The following is a 21,826-nucleotide window of genomic DNA, read 5'->3' on the forward strand; positions in this document are numbered from 1 at the left end:
GACTGTTTTCTGACATACCTCCACTGCCTGAGGGCATCTTAATTGGATGTCACTTCTCTGTTTAACTGGTTTAAGACAGCCAGCTATGCCCATTTCTGATTGTAACCCAAAACAAGTTCACACTGCTCATGTCACACATTGATTATTCTGCAGTCATCATATGACGCTCTATATCCATGCTTCTGCATAATTCATAGTTGAGACCTTGGACCTGCATGTTACCTTAGGGAGAAAAGTTTTTCCAAACTTGACTGTAAACCAGTTAGCCTCAGAGATAGGTCTGGATGAAAGACAAGGGACAAGCTCACGTGATCCTCAGGAAAGAACACAGCACTGGCAGGGCTTTTAGAAATATCAGGAGCCTGAGGAGAGCTTTGCAGCTGCTATCCAAGTCCAAGAGCCATCATGTTGCAAAAGGAGAATCCAGGTAGCCCCTGACATAAGGCAGACATCTCACAGATGCTTATTAGGGGCTGTGATGTAGACAGGTTTCTTTCACTTGAGGCAGCTCAGGAACATGCTGCACACCCTGACTAGATGGATAGCTGGAGGAGAAACTGGTGAGGAGATTTTTTCCAGTATTTTAACACTGTGACCTAAAAGGAATTTTCTAAGCTACAGCCAAGGTATCACGATATTTGGCTGCTCACTAAGGGTCTTATAAATACTCTTATTCAAAATGGTGATCATTCCTGAAGACTGAATAGTTCAGTACAGGATGTTTCTCTAAAGTATCTAATTTTTCATATTGGCCAAATGTTTAACGTTAGCTGTTTAACTTTGTTGGTGACACAGAGGGTCAAGTGCATCCTCAGCAAGTTTGCTGATGACACCAAGTTGTATGGTGCAGTTGGCATGCTGGAGGGAAGGGATGCCATCCAGAGGGACCTTGACAAACTTGAGAGGTGGGCCCATGTGAACCTCATGGAGTTCAACAAGGCCAAATGCAAGGTCCTGCATCTGGGTTGGGGCAATCCCAAACACAAACATGGGCTAGGTGGAGGATGGATTGAGAGCAACCCTGACGGTGTTTGTTGATGAGAAGCTCAACATGAGCTGGCAGTAAATGTCTGCAATCCAGATGAGCTGGCAAGTGCATGCTTGCAATCCAGAAAGCCAACTGTACCCTGGGCTGCATTAAAAGCAGTGTGGCAAGCAGGTCAAAGGATGGGATTCTTCTCTACTCTGCTCTTGTGAGACCCCACCTGGAGCACTGTGTTCAGCTCTGGGGCCTCCAGCACCAGAAGGACATGGACCTGTTACAGTGGTTCCAGAGGAGAGCCATGAGGATGTTCAGAGGGCTGGAGCATCTCTCCTATGAAGGCAGGCTGAGGGAGTTGGGGTTTTTCAGCCTGGAGAACATAAGGCTGTGGGGAAACTTTATAGTGGTCTTCTAGTACCTATAGGAAGCCTACAAGAAAGCTGGAAAAGAACTCTACCAGGGAGTGTAGTGATAAAACAAGTGGTAATGGCTTTAAACTGAAGAGGGTAGATTTATATTAGATATAAGGAAGAAATTATTTACTATGAGAGTGGTGAGGCACTGGCACAGGCTGCCCAGAGAAGCTGTGGATGCCCCATCCCTGGAGGTGTTCAAGACCAGGCTGGATGGGGCTTTGGGCAACCTGGTGTGGTGGGAAGTGTCCCTGCCCATGGCAGGGGGGTAGGAATTAGGTGGTCTTTCCCTTCCAACCCGAACCATTTTGTGATTCTATAATTCTAAATACAGCAGACCAAACTTCTGCTACCTTCCTATGCTCCTTAGTATTTACTCTACTATGTTGCTTGCTGCGCTTTAGGTAGTCCCAACAAAGATAGTACCATCATTTGGTTTAAAGATGACCAACAGTGCATGGGAAGCAGGAGAAAAACAGAAGAAAAAGAAAAGCATAAGGAAAACATTCTGGTTTCTGGTTTCATTTGTACCTCAGCTTTCAAGTATTCTAAGATTATATGAGGTAAATTGCCCAACTCAGGCTATAAAGAAGTTTCAGAATGCATATGGATTTTAAGGCATTGTAAAGCAATTCTTGGACAGCTCCCTGGGGCTCAATGCAATTATGGTGGCTTTCTATTAATTTTGTGCAAGTGTTGTAAAATAATAACTTGGGGCAAAGACTGCTCTTATGTGCTACACATTTCTGCTTATATATCAGCTCTTAGTGACTATCAGCACAGCATTTTTTTCTAGTTTACACTTTAACTTTTATATCAGAATTATTTCTCTCTCTCTCTCTCTCTCTCTTTTCTTTTCTTATTTTAACCCTCAAGGCAGACTGCTCCATCAACACACACAAGTGCAGGGCTCTGTCATGATGCCTCATATCTCTCCATCATCATATAGGTCCTATAGAAAAAGGACAGAAGGTATTTAAACATTTTTTTATTGTTGTTACTAATCTTATCTATAATATGACAGATTTCCCCCTCCACCACCAGATGAACATACAGAACGTGACAAAATATAAGCTGTTGTCCCTGCTAGTAAGGATAACTGACTTGGGACAACTACTGCACCAGTGTTCCTTTTAGTGCACAGTATGACATGAATCTGAGGTACTGAGATTTTATTACTGGAAAAGCATTCAGAGAATCCGTATGGAGAAGTAAAGGTACAGAACAGTACTTGGTAACTTCATCATAGCATTTTGGTAGAGAGAACAAAATAGAGAAGTGGAGGGAAGGTGACGGATTACTTTTGGAGTTGTGCAAAAAGTTGAACAGAGGAAAGAGAGAAGATGCAGGGCTTTTGGGTGAAGGGCAAATAATCATTTTGCCATACTGGTGCCATGAGCAAACTATTTCTGGAGGCCTTTCTTTATTTTCTCAGTTTCAAGAAAAAGGCTCTGCAATCCAAACCAGAGGTCTAAACACCCTTTGCTTTTTTTAAGAACTATTTGACCTGTTTTGCCCACATGCCAGTTTGTTTCTTCACTGCCCATAGAAACCTGAATTTTGCCTGGTCTTACTAGAAGCAGAGTGGGGGACAAGAAATAGAAACAGCAGCATTCAGATATCAATGCACAGCTCAATGGAAAGAACTCCAGCCAGTGCTTGAACAAGAGTTTAACTACCCATCAGTAGATTGCCATGTATCTTACACTGTTCCCTGCAGCTTGCTACTGGTTAGTAAGTCTCTCCCAATTGGGAGGGGAGTTCTTAGACTGATTTCTGAGTTCTGAGTTATAGCTAACAGTAGTTACTCTACCTTGCAATAACATATATAAAGAAATACAGTCAACATTTTCAAAAGGAAGCAGAGCAAACAGGATAGCAAAAAGGCGTGAGAGTGCTCCCCTAAGAACAGTTCTCGGAACAAACAACAACAACAACAACAACAACAACTGGAAACAACTTCCTCATGTAAATGAGTCTTATGTATGTCTGTGTTTCTGTCTTTCTATGGGTTCTGGTTAAACAGAGTAAAAGATTTCTCTCTTTCAAGTCAATTTATTTAAGCTTGCATAGGCTGTGGAGCTAGATTTGTTTTGGGAAAGAGATGGTTGTTTGCCAGGATTTCTTCCTAAATTCTCTCCAAATCTTATTCTGGAATAGATTATCCTGTCTGAGTCTCTCAGATACAAGTGGTTATAAGCATTAATCCATTATCTGGATCTGGTATTAAAGAGGAAGCACAAATGACTTCTGGGTTGCATATTCAAGACGATACATGTGTCTTAGAAACCAGTGAAATCAATGGAAAGTTTTCCTCAAATATCTCTGGGCATATTTCCTGTTGGATAAATCTGGCACAATCCTGAATAATTGCACTGGATTTAGTGGGACCTTTTGTAAGTTAATGAAGAAATTTACACTCTAACCTGAATCAAATAAATTAGGCACTCATTACATATACAAGTAGATACATTCTCTTGAAGCAAAATCCAGGCTCATGAAGTTAAGTAGTAGCAGTTCTGCTGGACTTACATTCAAATACAGGCGATTTAAACAGTGGACAAAGAAAATAGCAGTCCTTCCTGTAGGGATTCTTTTTCTTTGGCAGGAGTGGAATGATTTATGATGAAATTAGGAGTGAAGACAGGGTTGGAATGAGATCCCTGAATGCAAGCACTGTTTTCTGTTTTTGTGGTGTTATGTGAGGCAGTGGAACAGATGGAAAAAGAAAGTAGTTGAACTTCCTATTTGTTGTACTCACTCATTGACTCTGTCAATTTGGCCATCTCTGTTTCTCTTTTGGGCTTCTCCTGGGGGAACAGACAAAATAAAAAACAAATATATATATATATATATATAAAAAAAATACACTTGAGTGCAAGTGGCAATGTGAGGGAAGGACATTACTCCTTTATATATTTCTACTGTATTTAGGGATATATATTTGCTTCTAAATAGCCAGTGCCCCTATTATTATTATTATTTTTTGTTTTTTGTTTCCTGTAGTCTCTGGATTGTATCAGCTTTGAAGGATGAAACTTATATTTATTTCTCTGTGTGTGCATGTGTATTTGGTTGGAGTAATGGAACTTATTCATTCACTGTGATAATGCAGAAAGAAATTCTCTCATTTTATGCTCTGTACTATAATTTGCAAGTGTGTTGGGGCTTTCTGACAAAATGTGTGAAAATGGCCATCACACAGAACAGATATACTGGAAAAAAAAAAAGCTTATTTAGAGATATATGAATTTCCAATGGGAGCTTGAATGAATGACATGATATTGGGCCTGACAACTAAATGAATTGACTGAAATACTGTTTGTTTGTTTGTTTGTTTGTTTGTTTTTTTTTCCCTTCGGTGTGTGAGGGACTCCCACTCAAACCTGCTTGTCTTTGTCACTTGTTTGTGAAATCAGATTTTTAGTCTGCTTTGTTTTCTTGTTTCATGCACTTGTATCTGCAGTAACAGCCTGTTTTGGCAGATGAGATGGCTTGGTCAGTCTTGGTCAAACTCTCAGATTTGGTGGAGTTTCCCTTAACAGGGACTGATGCCCAAAAGCATGCCTCATGGAGGCTGCATCTCATCTACTGATTACAGAGCAAGAGTTTGGGTTGAATTAAAAATGTCAACCCTTCACAGACGTTTAAAACCCAGTTAGCTGTTTCTGAGAAGTTGTTATGGCTACTCTGACCCTTATGATCCCAGAAACTATACAAGCCTCTTTAGTGACTCATTCTCAGCCCTGTGGGTAAGCAGAGCTAACAGTTACCTGCCTATTACACCACAGCTGTCTTTGAAATGCAAACATTTTAGATGTTCACTAGCTTTATTCAGAGCTGACAATTCCAGATGAAGGGAAAAGTACTGGGTATCAGCTTCTATTAATAATGGGTGTGGGAGCTGTGCCTAAGCTCCTGTTGAGGTCAGGAGACAGGGACTCATAGGACATGAGTATGCAGATGTTGACTTTTTATACAAGGAGCTTTTTCTTCCCAAAATATAAACAGAGTGAATTGTCTCCAAGATATAACTTTAATGGACTGTAACCCCAAGTAGATGTCCCTTGCTCCCTATCTCAGCTCTGGGACAAGGTGCTGACTTCTGCGTGAGGTGACCTTCGGTAGCTGCTGAGATGGCTGCGGACAGGATTCAGTGTGGCACCATATTTCTTTGGCTGAGTCCGTATGAACAAGCAGCACTGGGGTAAACTGAGAATGGTGTGAGAGTAGCCCCTACCAGATGTTATTTGACAGTATAGACATAGTCTTACAATGCTATTTGACTATGATATGAGAAGAGAGAGGGTTGTTCATTTCTGTTTTATCGCAGTACTGTTTTCTATTTGGTATAAAAATCTAAAAGAAATTTTCTATACCAAACATACTACTACTTGCACTTCAGAAAGCCCAAGTTTTGCAAACAAAAGCTCACATTTCATAGCAATAGGAAACATTGGAACTCATGACAGGAACAGATAATGCTTCACTACTCTATGCATACCCTTTAGTGTAATTAGTATTAAGAGAAGGGTTTAAGGTTATATCCTGCATCAGTGGCAAGGTTAATGCTATAAGCCATGTTGATAACATATCATTCAGCATCAGATTCATGCATTACTGTGGAAGAGAAACAAAACAAATCAAAACAAAACCACAAAACAAGAGGAAGAAAGAGAACTAGCATTAGAAATAGCACGAGTGCCAGTAAAAAAAAAAAAAAAAAGTTAATGGTAATGTATAGCAATTTCTTGCATAGCATTAATCATCAAAGCAAAGCACAGCACTGTGAAAATCATCAATAATTTGTGTCCATGTTGCTGTATAATGTGACCTTAAAACACCCCCTCCTACTAGAGAACTCACAGTTTATCAGGAATGAACAGTTGGGGAAGATCAATGTTGAGCCCTGAAGATGGAAGGTTGGATTTATTAGACTTATAGCTAGTAGTTATTTTAAATATTAATACTTTTCTCTTGCATATTATTACATACTTTTCACTAATAATGAAGTCTATCATAAGGACATAGGAGACTAGTATACTATTTCCCTTTTAAATGAAAATATTAAATAAAATATATAAGAAAAGGTTATACATTTTTAAGCCTTGGAGTTCTGCTAATGATCAAATATTTGTTTTGAAGAAGCTGGTACAGGCAAACACTAGCAGAATGTACTTTTTCCTACTTCTTCCTCCAGTAGTGTTTGGAGACTACTGACAGGTAAGTGCATGAAACAGAAATATTTATTTTTAAAGAGACTACAGATTTTCTCTACAGCAGTTAGGGTATATCATGTACGGGAAGAAGCTAAGGTTTTCAGGCTTATGAAACTGTCAGCCATGTGAATTTCCATATTTGAGAGACAACATGAAATGACTGACAAGATTCAGCTAATTGCTGCACTTGAAAATATAGGAAGAGTTTGGCTGCCTTTTCTGGAAGGAAATGACCAGGACTACTGAAGTTCTGATCTTCCTTCTTCAGAAGACAGAGGTAGTCTTGTAGGAGTGTGGTTTCTCAATAGGAGAGGTTCAAAAAATGACATCCCTTTTTCCAGGTATTTTCTTGAAAAAAAAATCTTTTTACTGTTATCACTGATGTTTAGAATCTGTATGAAACTCTTCTCAGGTTTTGAATTTTTTTCCCTTCCCTAATGAATATTAGTTTGTGCACACATACACACAATGAAGTCCTTCTAGAAACTCAAAGCATTTTTTCTCACTCATCTGTTTTGTCAAAATGGCAAATTTTAAGGAAATTGAAACAACTCTAAGAAATTTGATTTTAATGGGTAATAAGAAATTCCATCCTTTCCAACAGAATGAGTTCTGACAGACTAGCATGGGGGTAAAAAGCCATTAAAACATTTTTTTTCATCCTATCTTCAGCAGGTGTGGTTTTCTTTCAGGTCAGAACTCCTCTTTATACTACTCGCTGGTAGTATTCCTCCTCAAGATTACTGGGAAAACAAGAACTGCAACTTTAGAAAGTACACCAAACAATTCAGTCCTTATTTTTCATCTCTCCTAGTGCTCATATCTCTCATAGGCTCATATCTTTTTATAGCTATTTAGTCAGCATGTAGTGATTTCTGGAAGGGTTTGAGTCCATGGACTCTTGCTAACTGGACCTGTTTTAGGGCCAGGAATGCAAGTTTTCAACAACCTTAGGGAGCAACAAAGACAGATTCTGCTACTGTAGGAGACTGGTCTGTGTGCAGCTATGTGCTACCCTTGCATATCTGTGTGAGATGGCTATTGTCTTCCTGGATGAATAAAAAACAATAAAACCTGCTCTTTGTATTTGAAATCATATACATGTATATAGTACAATGATGTGTGAAATGTACAAATATGTGATGTGTGATATACATGATATATAAATTAGTGTGTGAAGCATGCTAAACTAGTAAAAATGGATATTTAAAACTCTATACTTTTTGCACTGTCAGTGAGAATTGAGGTCATTATTCAGCTGAGGGTGTGTGAGAAAGAAGCAGCAAATGCTCTTTCTCTAGGGGAGTTTTTTTCCCTTTTTTCCTTTTTTTTTTTTTTAAAGGTTTTGTTTGACACTGCTATGAAATTTAATTATCATTCCATGGCATCTTTTCCCACTGTACAGTCAGAAAAAATATAGAGATATTTCCTTTCTATAAGCTTCCTTAAGGCAAATGAATTGTTGCTCAATACTGCAATATTTTGAGATTGTGCAGTCCTTAATCTTAAATTGAATTAAATCTCAAATTTTTATCATATCATTACATGCACAGAAATTGTGGACTTTAAATTACTCTTTTGCTTCTCAGCCAAAGAAAATGAGGCACTTTGTATAAAGCTCTCACTGCCTGACTTCTCTTGCTGTATATTCTGCCATAGATACTGTCAGAGCATTCATGAGAAGATGTTAATAGTGCTAACAATACCTTGCAGACTTAATATGTTCAGTGTCATGCATTAACAGAGAATGAGGATTGCAACAAATTCCAGATGGGAATCAAAATACTGAGTGTTGTAAGGAAATATACTTGTAAGGAAAAATTAGTGAGAAAGAGAGTGATGATCTTCCTGTAATTTTTCTAGTCGAAGGATATGGGTACATACTGGAACTTTCTGGTCAATGGCTGTTTACTTCAGCTAAGACAAATTGATGAGAGCATTATCTTTGTTTTGTTTGTTTACTGCACAGCTGAAAATACTCTTGTACTTTACCAGAAGAGCTGCACCAGCGTGCTAAGAATCTATTGAAGCAATCTAGAACTTTGGCTAAAATTTCTAATAGTACTTCATGAGTCCTGTACCGACTGAACTATGGATCAGAACTGAGACACATTATATCCATTATACATTTTTTTTCTGAAGGTTTGTTACTTTCAAAAGTAATTCAGTGGCAAATCCCTAGTAATTTCGTTGATATATCCTTTAAGGCAATAGCTATTCAATTGCTAAATGCAAATTCAATGAACAAGAAGAACCTTTTCTGAAATTTTAACTGAGTAATCTATCTTGGGATATCTTAAATTACTTTTCAAACTACATGGAAATGGTGTTATGTTTGAAATACTATTAAATGAGAATAATAGAATTTCATTTTATGTAGTGTCTTTCATACTCATGACACCCTAAAATGCTTTACAGTAATGAATTAGATACTGGTTGTTAAGTGATGATGTGTAGGTAAATGCAGCACTCATTATGTGTTATTCGTTTTAGCAATAGCCTACACTTAGCTCTCGAAAGCATAGCTTATTTTAGGTGAAGAGGGATTGTCAGAAGGAGGTGGAGCTCTTCTTTTTGAAAAATACCATAGAAACTTTCATTTCTATCTGGACACATATACAACAAAGAAAAGTAATAGCTTAATATCTCATCTTTAGGACCTTTAACAATAAAATGAGCTGTGTTACTGCATTCTTCTACTATTACTAGAATACCTGCCGTAAGTAAGACCTGCCTAAATTTATTGAGTTGCCTTTCATCTCTCTCAACCCTGAAACTAAAATATGGTATGCGTCTTCTTTATTTTTATTATTTCATCTTGCCCTTCCCAAGTAGGATGGTTGGTCCTATCTTCCTGGTTTGTTTGTCTTCTAGAATTAACATCTGGGATAGGGCCTGTAAGGGCTATATTTGTGCCAGAACAATGTGTTCTCAGGCAAATTGGCCTCACCCTAAGCTTCAAAGGTGAGAATGTGAGCAATTAATCCATATTCCCTTGCAGTGATACCAGCATTTGAATGGCTAAGAATATATTAAAGATGAATATACTGTGCTTGCCACAAGAGGCGATTTCAATTTGCATTAGTAGGAATGAACTTAAAATACAGTATTTGAATAGATGAAGTGAGCAGAGTTCACTGGGGATGTACCTTACCTGGATTCACTATACTTATTGAGCAGTAGGTGTGAGTATGGCTCATTAAAGTGTTCAGATTTTGTAAAGCACAGTCAGTAGCTCTGATATCAGAAGACTTACATGGAGGAAGTTGGCATTAACAGGAGAAACTGAGTTTATTTCTCTGAACTAGAATATAGTTTTTACATTTCTCATAGCTTTTAGTTAACTTACCCATCTTGCATGCTTGGGCTGTGAAATATGTATGGAAAAAAAATATGTACATATATATACAAATATATACACACACACACATATATATATTTTAGGCAGAAAATCCAGCAGCAGTTCTAGAGAAGCCTTTCAATTCTCCTTGAACTCTAGATACAGAGCTCACAGAGTATTGCATTAAATCCACTGCAAATACTTTGTCATTCTCTAACAAGGAGATACAAACACTCCTGTATTATATAGCGGAGATGGCATATGGTAGTTCCAAAGGTAGAAAGTTTTTCTGGGAACAGGAGGGGCATAAATAGTTTTTGCTGACTGCTACTGAGTATGTATGAACATTTTCTAGTGTACTTGCATCTACCAGAAGAAAAATAAATAAATGAAATATAAAGAGAAAAAGAAAAAATAGTTTTTAATTTATGTTAGCAGGAGAGATAATACTCATATTTACAGAACAACAACAGTAATAATAAAAAAGAACAAAAACAAAAGCAAAGGAATAGAGAAAATGACTTTATATTTTTGGCATTTTAAGAGAGATATAAACTGCAGTAAATCTCAGGTTTTCAGTTTTTCTCAAATAAATGAAAAAACTTTCCATTTAAATATTTAGTGCAGAGAACATGAATCTAAAAAATAATATTAAAAGAACTACTTTTATCTGAAAATCTGGGAACTAAAAACTTTTAATTATCCCTAGTTCATTGTGGTAACGGTGCCAGAATATACAGATTATTTTACAAACAATTATGTTTTACATTATTATGCTGTTAAGTAATTGTTTCTTCTGCTGTCAACTGTAGAAGACTAATTTAAGTAGCAAAGTGAAATAGCCATTAAGAAACTAATGGGAACATTATAGGTAAAAAAAAGAAATATTTGGGGTAAGGAGAAATACCAAAGGTAGGGGTTAAATAATTTGCTGGTATTATTACATGATTAAAGGCAGGTTTACATTCTCAGATTCTTTGCTCTAGTGGGTAAAGTATGTCAGTTTAATTTTCATCTGTCATTAAAAAGACCCTACAGAATACCCGAATATTTATTTGATTGCCTCAGATCCCAGTAAAAACACATCTTTTATAAGAAGAAGTTGTGTTGCCTAACTAGGAGAACTTCAATTTCTGTACTTTGTCAGACAATGCACTGTATGTACTGCTTGCTTTTGAGAAACTGGGCTTGAATGTTCTAACAGATTATGGACAAGGGTAATTGCAATGGCATTGTTAAAGCTTAAATGTAGCATTAGTAGCCAACAATGTGAAACTAGCAAGTGTACGTGTAAGATGAAAATGAAGAAGAATATCCTGGCAACAAAATGGTGTAGTGATGCTATACTAAAAAGTATAGCAAAAAAGTACTTTGGGTTGTTAAAGCTACATTGGACAAACCAGCATAACTTACATCTCAGCAAACAGTCTTCAAGACGGAGTGGATAATTTTACGTATGCTTTGTCATCTAAATCTCCTGACGGCTGGAAGGGTGACTATGTACAATTAGTGCATGTTGAAAAGCTATATAATCAGTGGAAATGTTCTTAACAATTCAAAGACCTATGGATCAAACTTTTAAGAAACTGCTATTTTCCTTTTTAGGTCATAATTTATTAATATATTCTGAATTTTAATAGAGGAAATAAAAGGTACCTTGAACAGCTTCTTTATATCAAAAAAAAAAAAGTTGTTGGTGGAAGCATAAAAGAGGAGAATTGCTATAGTAAACAGACTTAAAAATGCTCATCTATTTATTTTCAGATGTTAATAATGTCTGCATTTAGTTTTTCATGAACTCATTGCCTCTCTGACCTGCAAAGGAAAGACTCATCTTGTTGTTTGTATTCTTATAGCATTAAACTCCAGATTTTTGTAAGAATCACTTGAAGACTATTTATAAACTAGGGATTTCACATGAATAATTATAGGTAGAAGCATGCCCAAAGAAATCTATAAACGATTATTTAAACTACTTAAGAGAATAATGATCTAATAAAGTATGCTTTGCATATTACTTGCCTTGATGTATTGTAAAAAATAAATCATAAGTGAATAGAATAGATCAAACATTTCAAACTGAACCTATTTCTTCAGGTACCTTGTGATCTTGTTTTGTGTGAAAGTTCTTAAGCAAAAACTGTCCTCAGTGTCAGCTTTGGCTCCAGATTGAATAATACCAAAGTATCTCACAGAGTTTCCAATTTTAGCACCCTTTTCTTGTTAGATCTATTAAAATGAATCTTCTAAAGCAAACATTGAAAATAAACAAGAAATGTGTCAGATGATGCAAAAATGCTAATAATGAAAACCCCTCCCTGTCCATTTCATTTACTACTCCTGTACACAGATATTTTTCAGTGAAACTGCAACAACATTAAAATAGAGAAACATTGTGGTAAATCCAGCTTTTCTGAATTTGAGAACTGAGACTTTGTTTAAGGTGATGTCTTCCACAATGATAACTCAGAAAATGATAGTGTAGTACTTTCTGCACGATTACTTTGTTATCAGTAACCTTCCAACATAGGGTGAAAATCCCCCTTTCCCTAAATGGACAAAGTCAGACCCTGGCCTTCAATCTGCCAGCCCCTCAGAGCTAATGAAGATAATAACAGGAGCTGCAGATGAAATAATCAATATGGGGACATTTAGACATATGGCTTGGGACTCATGCCACCTAAGTTTATGTGGATATACATACTATACACATAAACTTATCCACCTAAAATTGTGAATATACAGTCTAAGTAAATTAAACTCCCTGTATTATGAACAGAGCAAATATTGAACATCTAAAGAAAAGTTAGTCTATCTTAATCTGGGTGCCTCGAGTAGATGAATCACTGCTGGCAGTTCTCAACTCATTAGAAATGCAGTATACATGACTAAATCAGACTAAATACTTACCTGTTAGATGGCTAACAGGTAATTCTTTCTGGAATTTCTGTGGTATTGACTGCCTTCCTTCTGCTGTGCTAAAGGTTTGCTCCTATCTTTTACCTCTTGTTCTTCTCACCCTCATGTGCTGCTGCTTCTCCCTTGTCTTATCCAGCTCATCATCTTTCCTAAAATGCTTTCTCCCTTCCCTTTTCTCTCCATTTAACTTGTTCCTTTATTAAAAAAACAAACAACAAACAAACAACAACAACAACAAAACAAAACAAAACCTTCTCCCTCTCTTCACACTCTCCCACATTTCCAAAAAGAACGGTTGTGAAACCAGCATGCTGTTTGTTGCTATCACAGTGTATCCACCTCCTTCTCTATGCCTTAAATCCACAAGTACTATCTATCTTATCTAAATAGACTGTACATCTTTGAGGCAGGGACTGCCTACTATTTGAACTGCACATGCTCAATCATAGCATCTCCCAAGGTCTTTCAAAGTTGTGTTGATACTCTTACTTTAATAATATGGACAATCTATTGTGATGTATTATACATGATCATAAATGACAGAGAAGTGCAAAATGTTCATTAATAAAAATACCACACAGGATGAAAATAATTTTAATATTGCTCTTGCCATTATCCTTTTATTTAGACCATGCTGACAAAGGGTTCTGACTGCTCTGAGACTCATGCTTATTGTCAACTGAGGCTAGAGTTATCATTTGAATTTATTGTTTCAAACTAAAACGAAAGGCTGTTTTCTGCAAGGGAATGTCTGCTCAGCATAGTGCAATGTTGCCTAGATATCCCCAAGCAGCCACTGAAAGAGTAATAGCTGTCAACAAGTAAATTGGTCTGCAAGATCCTTGCACTAATGTAACTGCACCACTAGTACTTGTTAGCTTTTTACCTAGACACGGTTGTATTGTGCCATGTGCCATGTAGACATCTCCTGTATTGCATCTTGGGGGTTGGAATACATTTAAACTGAAATATATAACTAAATATATAGATAAACTCTATATGAATCACACTAAAGATTAACAAGCCAGACACAGAAAATCTATATATTCCTTAGACAGTACAGCTGATTACATTTTATACACTTTGTACTGTATATACGGTTCCATATCTTGGAGAGGTTTTAAAATGTGCTAGCTGGAGTTCTCTCTAAGTTTAACCATCTCCAGAATACTACGTATAAAAGGTGATAAAAGGTCAGGTCATGAAGCTAGCCATTTATGTTGCTTTTAATCTAAGTGTTAATGGTAATAAAATATTTATATCTATTATTTTCTAAAGGCTAAAATACGTGCTCTAATAGGGATGGGATAAAGCACTTTATTCCATTATGAAGATATTAAACTGTGATGATATTACCTCTTGCAGATACATCATCTGGGCTCCTCTGTTCTACCTTGATGTCTCTAGGCAGGCTGCCCATCACCTTTCTACATATCTACCATTTCTTCAGCCATCTTGCCTCCTGTATCACACACCCTTCCCTCACTCACTATCTGGGAAAGTCCCTGCTTCTTTGACATTACAATACTCTACATTTTCCTCCAACTTTTTTGATTGTTTTAACCTTTCTTCCCTCTTGTCTGAAAAGCCTCCATGCATAAGGTAGAAGCAGCAGTATGATAGAGTGAGAGCTGGAACTACCCATGGTCCTAGGAGCTGTTTGAAAGCTGAACACTCCTGGTGTGGATGAACACCTTGTACAATGACACAGAGAGTGCAGAGAGCACAGAATATGCTCAGGTCCAGCCTGAGTATGAATGTGTGAGGTGCTCACTTTGTCCCAGAGCTACATGAACACAGCACTTGGTGAGGGCAATACCAGACAGCAAAGACTCCCAAGAGCATCATGGAGCATCAGTATGTCAAGCAAGAACTGGTTATCAGTTGGGAATCTCTCTTGGTTTCTGTCAGCTTGAGTGCAGTTACTTGCTTACTTGGGATGTCTTAGCACACTGGCCACAGTGCAGAGATCTCCTGTCCACCACTGACATGAGCTAATGAAGCCACATGCCTGTGGAGACTGTATCTCCATAACACTGTGTGTTATGATCATATGTAAAATTTGTTTTTGAAAATGCCCTTATTTCCCATTCTACTAGCCTTTTCTTCTCCCCAAGTTCTAGACTGTGCCCAACATTCATTCAGTTAACTGCAAATCTGGCTAATGAGATAAGCACATTACAGTTCCCGTACTGTCCTATTAATATAGGTATTCTACCACTGTGCTAAATAGATGAGATACATAAAAGTCCTCAGAGTTTTGCAGCTTAACTTGATTTTGATGTCTGTTGCGTACTTCTTCAATGTTTAACACTTCAGGCAACTCCAGTTAATTTAAGGTTAAATTAATCTTTATTCACAGAAAATGAGAACAAGATTTATGTAAGATGCTTTGTTGTTTCTTGACATCTTTTATTTAAAATGTTTTTTTTTCTTTCTTTTTTTCTTTTTTTTTTTCCTAAAAAGTAAAGCTTTTCTAAACTAAAAAAATGGTAATTTTTAATTAGATATTAGGAAGAAATTCTTTACTATGAGGGTGGTGAGGCACTGGCACAGGTTGCCCAGAGAAGCTGTGTATGTCCCATCCCTGGAAGTGTTCAAGGTCAGGTTGGATGTGGCTTTGGGCAGCCTGGTCTAGTGGGAGGTGTCCCTGCCCATGGAAGGGGGTGGGAACTAGATGATCTTTAAGGTCCCTTCCAACCCGAACCATTCTATGATTCTATGATTCTTCCAGTCATTCATACTGCAGCAGTTCTGGGTTTTTCCAACTACACAATAAAACAGTTCGTGTGCAACTTGATGTGCAACTTTATAGACTATGTTTTATCTCTTTTTGTTTTTCTTTCTCTTTCAAGAGCAGTTTCAGCTGCAGAAGCCTGGAAAATGCTATCCAACACAGGCATAAAGGCTTTGATTGTGAAATTCAGTGCATTCGGACCAGTTACATGTCTTCATGAATTGCTGCTGGATGTGGTCAGACCCCAGGTAGGCTCAGTCTGGATAGAGCTGTCTAAGTACAGGGTCATGGCTTAAGGTTCTGACTTCCTTGCAGGCTCTTCTGTAGTATTTGAAAAGCCAAGCATTAAAGTGACTACCTCAGTTTGAATTCTGTTGGGTGGAAATAAATTCTTTCTTTCTTTCTCTGAGTATACAGTACTAATCAGATATCTTCATTTTTCTGCCCATCCTCTGAAATCAACACCAATGACACACCTGTTCAGATCAGAATGATTTTCACTTGGCTAAATTGATTGCTGTGTAATTACTAATTACAGACTGGTATGAATCATGACCACAAAAGGTTTCATATCAAGAACATGAAAACAACATGATGTTTAACATAGTTATTATAAAAAGTATTGGAAAATTAAATGTAGGCACTCCAAACATTTACCTGAGGGGAAAATGACTTGTTTGGGCTTTATGAGATGGTGTGCAATTGTTTCTGCAATTGACCAGGTAAATTTGGTTTATGGAACATCACCAGAAAGGCCCAGAGCTTCTCAGCTTACAACTGTTTTTTTTTTTCTCTTTTTTTTTTTTTTCAGATGTGGTCCCCAATATATTGGAGCCCAGAATAACATTTTGGTGTTACACCCTAGGGATTAGCCTCTTGTGAAAGGTTTCATCCAATACTTCTGAGGGTCCAATTCTATCACAACAGCCTTTTCCATACCATTCATGACTTTCTTACAATCTATTCTTGTGAAAAATACAATTTCCCTTCAAATTTTATAGGAACTTTATTATTCAGTTTTAATATACTGTTTAAATCTGTGTTTCTGCTGCTAAAGGAAGTTGCTGTTATACATCCTAACCAGGATCAACACTTATTACATTTTTTTTTCTTCATGCAAGATAAACAATAGTAATAACAACAACAACAATAATAATAATAATAAATATTTTTCATTTCAAACTTCTCTGTCTTCCTTATTTTTATGTAATCTGTTCTTTTAATGTTTGGTGTTGCTATTCCATTTTGTTCACAGTCACTGCTATTTTGTGGTTTTCTCATAATTCCTACTTTTCATTTTCTGTACTGAAATTATGATGAGTGTCACAATTTTCCAAGCTACCAAAAGTTTTCTGATCCCATTAAAGTTGTGGGTGATGAATACCTTTGGAAATTAGGCCCTGAGTGTTTTAATAGAGTCATTATCCCTGTATGTTGTCACAACAACTAGACCCTTTCAGTGATTCAGATCCAAATGGAAAATCACATCCCAAAATTACAATAAATGTGGGTATATGCAATTATCATCACAGAAGGCACTTCAGTTCCATGCTCATTTAGTCATGTTTTTCTCAGCTGAGCCTGCCAACAGGGGTACTAATTAATGTTTTTTTATAATGCGGACACCTGCCCATTAGGAGCTACCAATCCTTTGTATATACAGAAAGCTGGTAAGATGGTAATTACCTTTTGTTTTCTGTTACTCCAGCCTTTGAAGGAGAACTCTTTCTCACATTATCAAACAGGCATGAGACCTCTAGCACCTTCAGATTATTTTTAATTTTCTGCTTAGAAGGGGTTCCTTATGCTTGTTGTTTTTTTGTTTATGGGCTCTATTTGACCTTATCCACAAGGTCACATCATTTCCAAAATCACTTATTTTGTGATTTGGGGGGAATCTGAGATTGAAGGAGAAGGAAATTATTTCCATATTACTAGATATGTCCTGAAAATTATTTGGCATGCCCAAACATATAGTTAATACTAGTCAAGAACTAACGGATTGATCATGTCATTGTTCCACTTCCATAAAATGTGCACAGTGTATCTAACTCAGGCACTTTATACTTCTTTATTATACTATAATTATATTATACTTCCTTATTTGAAAAGAGAAATATCCCACTGAAGTTTTTTTAGCGAATAAAATCTGTCCTACTGCTTTGAGATCCCTAGGCTGTATTCTTCAGCATAAATTTTGTTATAATGTTTTTAAATCATTTCTTCATTCTGTCTAGCACAATGCAGTACATTTTTTTATTACAGAAGTTATTTGCAGTATCTCTATTACTGAAATTCATGATTATAATCTGAGCCAGATTAGAAAAATTGAAAAGAGCCATGAATCATCTACCCACCCCCTGGCCTGTCTCCTCATGGACCTCTCTCCTGGTAGATGGACAGCCCAATATGGCACTCTTCATGTTTCGTTTGTATATTTGTTGAAATACATTGTGATTTAAACCTGTTTTTCTTAGTGTTCTCTGAATCGGAAGGCCTCAGATCTACAGAAGGTACATTTAATGCACTTCCCTCTCCCTCTCGCTCTCCCTCTCGCTCTCCCTCTCGCTCTCGCTCTCGCTCTCCCTCTCCCTCTCCCTCTCCCTCTCGCTCTCCCTCTCCCTCTCCCTCTCCCTCTCCCTCTCCCTCTCCCTCTCCCTCTCCCTCTCCCTCTCCCTCTCCCTCTCCCTCTCCCTCTCCCTCTCCCTCTCCCTCTCCCTCTCCCTCTCCCTTTCCCCTTTCATTTTCCCTGCTGTTGCTATTTATTTTATTGAGCTAAAATCTTGATCTCATTCTTCAAGACCTGTTCTACCAGGCATAGCCATATAAAATGGTACCTTATTCGTAATTTCTATGGGGATAAACAATGGAATTTGGCTTTTTGTAGTTAGTCCTGAGGAAATGACCTGCCTTCAGCAGAACCAGCTCATGCTGCAAGAATAGGGAAAAGGGGGCAATAGAGGGAGAATATCAGATAGGGGCAAGGAAATATCTCACAGAAATATTTCCTCTTCCCTTGAGGGAGGTCAAAGGAATACAAAGGACAGAGAAATCCACATGAATTATGAAAGAGAGGATTGCTTGGGGATGGGGGACAATGTGAGGGTCTGACTAGCTGATGGGGCAGGGGGATGAGTTTTGTGGTAGAGCACAGCCCCGGTTTGGAGACCAGAGGCAGAACTGTTGTGTTAGCAAGGCAGAATCTCCTAGAGTAGCTAATCAGTTTGCTGAGAAGCCAAATTTATTAGGTTAGACATAGTACTGTGCTAATATGTCTACAATGTGTTTGAGTCTTGAGCAATTATTCATAAGACACACCGTGTGAAGGGTACCAGCCTATTTAGATCTGTCTCAGGAGATTGGACATTGTTTGATGGGTTTAGGGTAAGATGTTTGAGGAAAAGGGGAAAGAACTGAGCTTTTGGAGTTTTGCATTAGACCTTAAAGGTCCAAGATGCTTCTTTTTGTTTGACAGAAGAAAGTGAAAACAGCTTAATAGGGAGGAGAACTAAATAAAACCACTCTGGAAATAAGATAACTGTTAGGTTCCAATAGATTATGTGGACATGTGCATCCAAGTTTTTTTTTTTTCTTTTTTTTTTTCCCCAGCCAAAACAATGGCAGTTAGATGGATGAATCACTGGTTTTTTCTGGCAGTGTCGAAGGAAAATTTAAACTGGTGAATTCTTCTTTGCACTTTAATGGAGATGCTACAGCAAAGACAGATATTTGATGTGACTGAAAAAAATGCCTAAATTCTTCTGTTTGGAGACATTGATGTTAATACTTTTTCCTATGCCAACTTCAGGTGGTTTTTTCTTTTTCCCCCAAATTCAGACATTTACAGTAAAATATATTTTTAAATGAACCCAGGACTATCATTCTTTTTTATTCTGATTTCCTGTGGAAACAAGGCTGTTGTGACTACAGTGTCTTTATTTTCTCTTCTAACAACATTTCAACAGTTCAGTTTCAGATCAGTTTCAATCACATTTCTCAGAGGGATTAGAGGTCTCAAACACATTAATTCATTGGAAATTCTTTGAAAATTAGAAGCTAAGAAGGAGCCATTGCTTGGACTGAACTTACTGCTAGGAAGTGAAGAATTCATATAGTACAATTTCACAGGAGTTTGTGTCTTTTTATGCTGCACGAATTATGCACAGACAGTGCAGAAGATGTGCCATCAGAGTCTCAAACAGTGATGATTCTGTGGTTCATTAAATTTAAGTAGCTTTCCAGAAGGTCTTGGTAAGCCATGTCTGTCATTATTTTTACCCCTGGGGCACAATTTCAGACCCAGAATAATCATTGCCTTTGGTGTATTTGGTTAGGTTATGAGTTTCTAGGTACAAGATAAAATTTTTAATCAGGTAAAAAATTATCTTTAAATGTATTCCATAGACTCTTCCTTGCACACCTTTTACACAAGGAGTAGCTCTGTATTCTTGCTTTGCTACAGCCCTCTGCCCTGTTTTCTGAGAAGAGTATAAAGTTACATCCTCCTTACTCTAGATGTGGTAAGGCTTGGAGAATAACTCAATGTGTAACTGTCGTGACTACAATGGACACTTACTTTTTTATTATTATTATTTTTATTTTTATTTATTTAAATGGAAGTCTCTAGGATTTGACCTCATCCATGAAAAAGTGAGTTTGACTTTTCATTTTATCCATATCCAGGTAAAGTCATCCAGCAGTACCAAAAGACTACTAATTTAATGTAAAATATGCATTAATTCATCCCTTTCAGAGATTAATTTAACACTGTTTTCTCTGTTCTTTCGCAATAGGTAGTATAAATACCTTAGCTCTGATAATTCTTGAGCTCACCTGCTGATGACTATACAAAGTACATTTAGTGCTGTAGTATTTTTGACTGAGATGAAAATTATTGATTGTCTAAAGTTCTTGACAAAGTCTACACATGTTCTTGCTAACCTTCATCATAGATTAAAGTAACAATACTGCAAAATCTCTTTAATCATGAAAGCAATGGCACACCTGTTTAAGCGGATGGTTAAATGCTATTGAACTTGTTTTGTGGTGATATAATAGAAAAGGGCATGAGGACTTCTGTTGACGGAATACTGTTTAGTATTTAGAAGTTAGATAGTTTAGTAGTTAGAATCCTGGTTAGATGTGTTGGTATTGAGAAACTTCCTTGAAGTTACTAACAACAGTGCAGATGGATGAAAGAATGGATGAGGAGAGGTGAGGAACAGCTACCGCAGTGTTTTTCTCTTAACAGGAAAGAAAGACCAGGTCTGAAAATTCTGGATGATAATTAGTAAAGAGAGAATTATTTTTTACATCACAGTTTGGACCTTTTCTTCTCCTTGGGACAGCACAAGACAGATTGTGTGATGGCAATCTTATGTGTAGTGTTTGAATATATAATAGAAATAGGATCCAGCAGCATGCGTATGCATGGTGCAAAACAAAATGTTCTGTAAACCTTGTCAGAAAAGTGTATGTCCTTGCCAGAAATACATATCCTTGAAAGGCATAGAAAGCTGTTAATATGTGTACAGTCTATCAAGAGTGGAATTGAAAGGGGGAGGTGAGACGGGAGATTTTGTGGCCTCTATTTCCATTTATCACTCTTGTCAAATCAACTGTAACCCATGAAGCTACCCAATATCCTTTTAGGAGTACCCCAGACGGAATTGCTGAGTTCCCTGCAGGGAATTCATTCATCAGTATGCCTGCCCTTGTGCACAATTTAAATCCTTCTGGGCTGCTCAGAAGGCTATGAATTTGGTTTAACTTTACTGGCTGCTCTGGTCAGAAAAGACACAACACAATGACCATAATACTCTCTTCTATTTGTGGTCTCTTTTCTCTGCTATTTTACACCCTGCCAGGGTAAGAAACACTGTGTCAAATTATAAAAGACATTGAGCTCTGGAGTACATATGGAGACCGGTGGAAATTTCAAAAACATCTACGCTGGTGCTGACACTGATAAATGAATGAGAGTAGATGTCCAGCCAGTTCTGAAAGCATTTCATGGGATAGATCTGCCTATTTTGGCACCTCAAAAACTTAAAGAACCTGATCCTCATTTTTTTTTTTTCTGGAAAACAGTACGGGCATATTGGTTAAATTACTCCAAATGAGAGTATGTAAGCAACATGGAAGTTTTACATAGCTACAATTGTTAGTACTGCAATACTAATTCTTCAAAAGGTGAGCTGTAATCTGTGTGGTAAC

General features: G+C 37.3%; 1 protein-coding gene across 5 annotated transcripts in view; it reads right to left on the reverse strand.

Annotated features, from left to right (window-relative positions):
- KCNJ6 (potassium inwardly rectifying channel subfamily J member 6) overlaps positions 1–21,826 on the reverse strand; it is a 166,335-nt gene that overhangs the window by 109,653 nt on the left and 34,856 nt on the right. For 2 of the 5 annotated variants that reach the window (XM_048071456.2, XM_048071454.2), the window contains one exon: positions 4,157–4,205. The exons of 2 other annotated variants lie outside the window; for them this stretch is intronic. In XM_048071456.2, the coding sequence (XP_047927413.1) occupies positions 4,157–4,181 (25 nt within the window). In that variant the 5' untranslated portion in view covers positions 4,182–4,205. Of the gene's footprint in view, positions 1–4,156; positions 4,206–6,261; positions 6,305–21,826 lie in introns of all 5 variants that reach the window. One more of the 5 variants, XM_066978788.1, reaches the window with a different exon arrangement.

Source organism: Anser cygnoides, chromosome 1, assembly GCF_040182565.1.
Source record: "Anser cygnoides isolate HZ-2024a breed goose chromosome 1, Taihu_goose_T2T_genome, whole genome shotgun sequence".
NCBI classification, from domain to species: domain Eukaryota; kingdom Metazoa; phylum Chordata; class Aves; order Anseriformes; family Anatidae; genus Anser; species Anser cygnoides.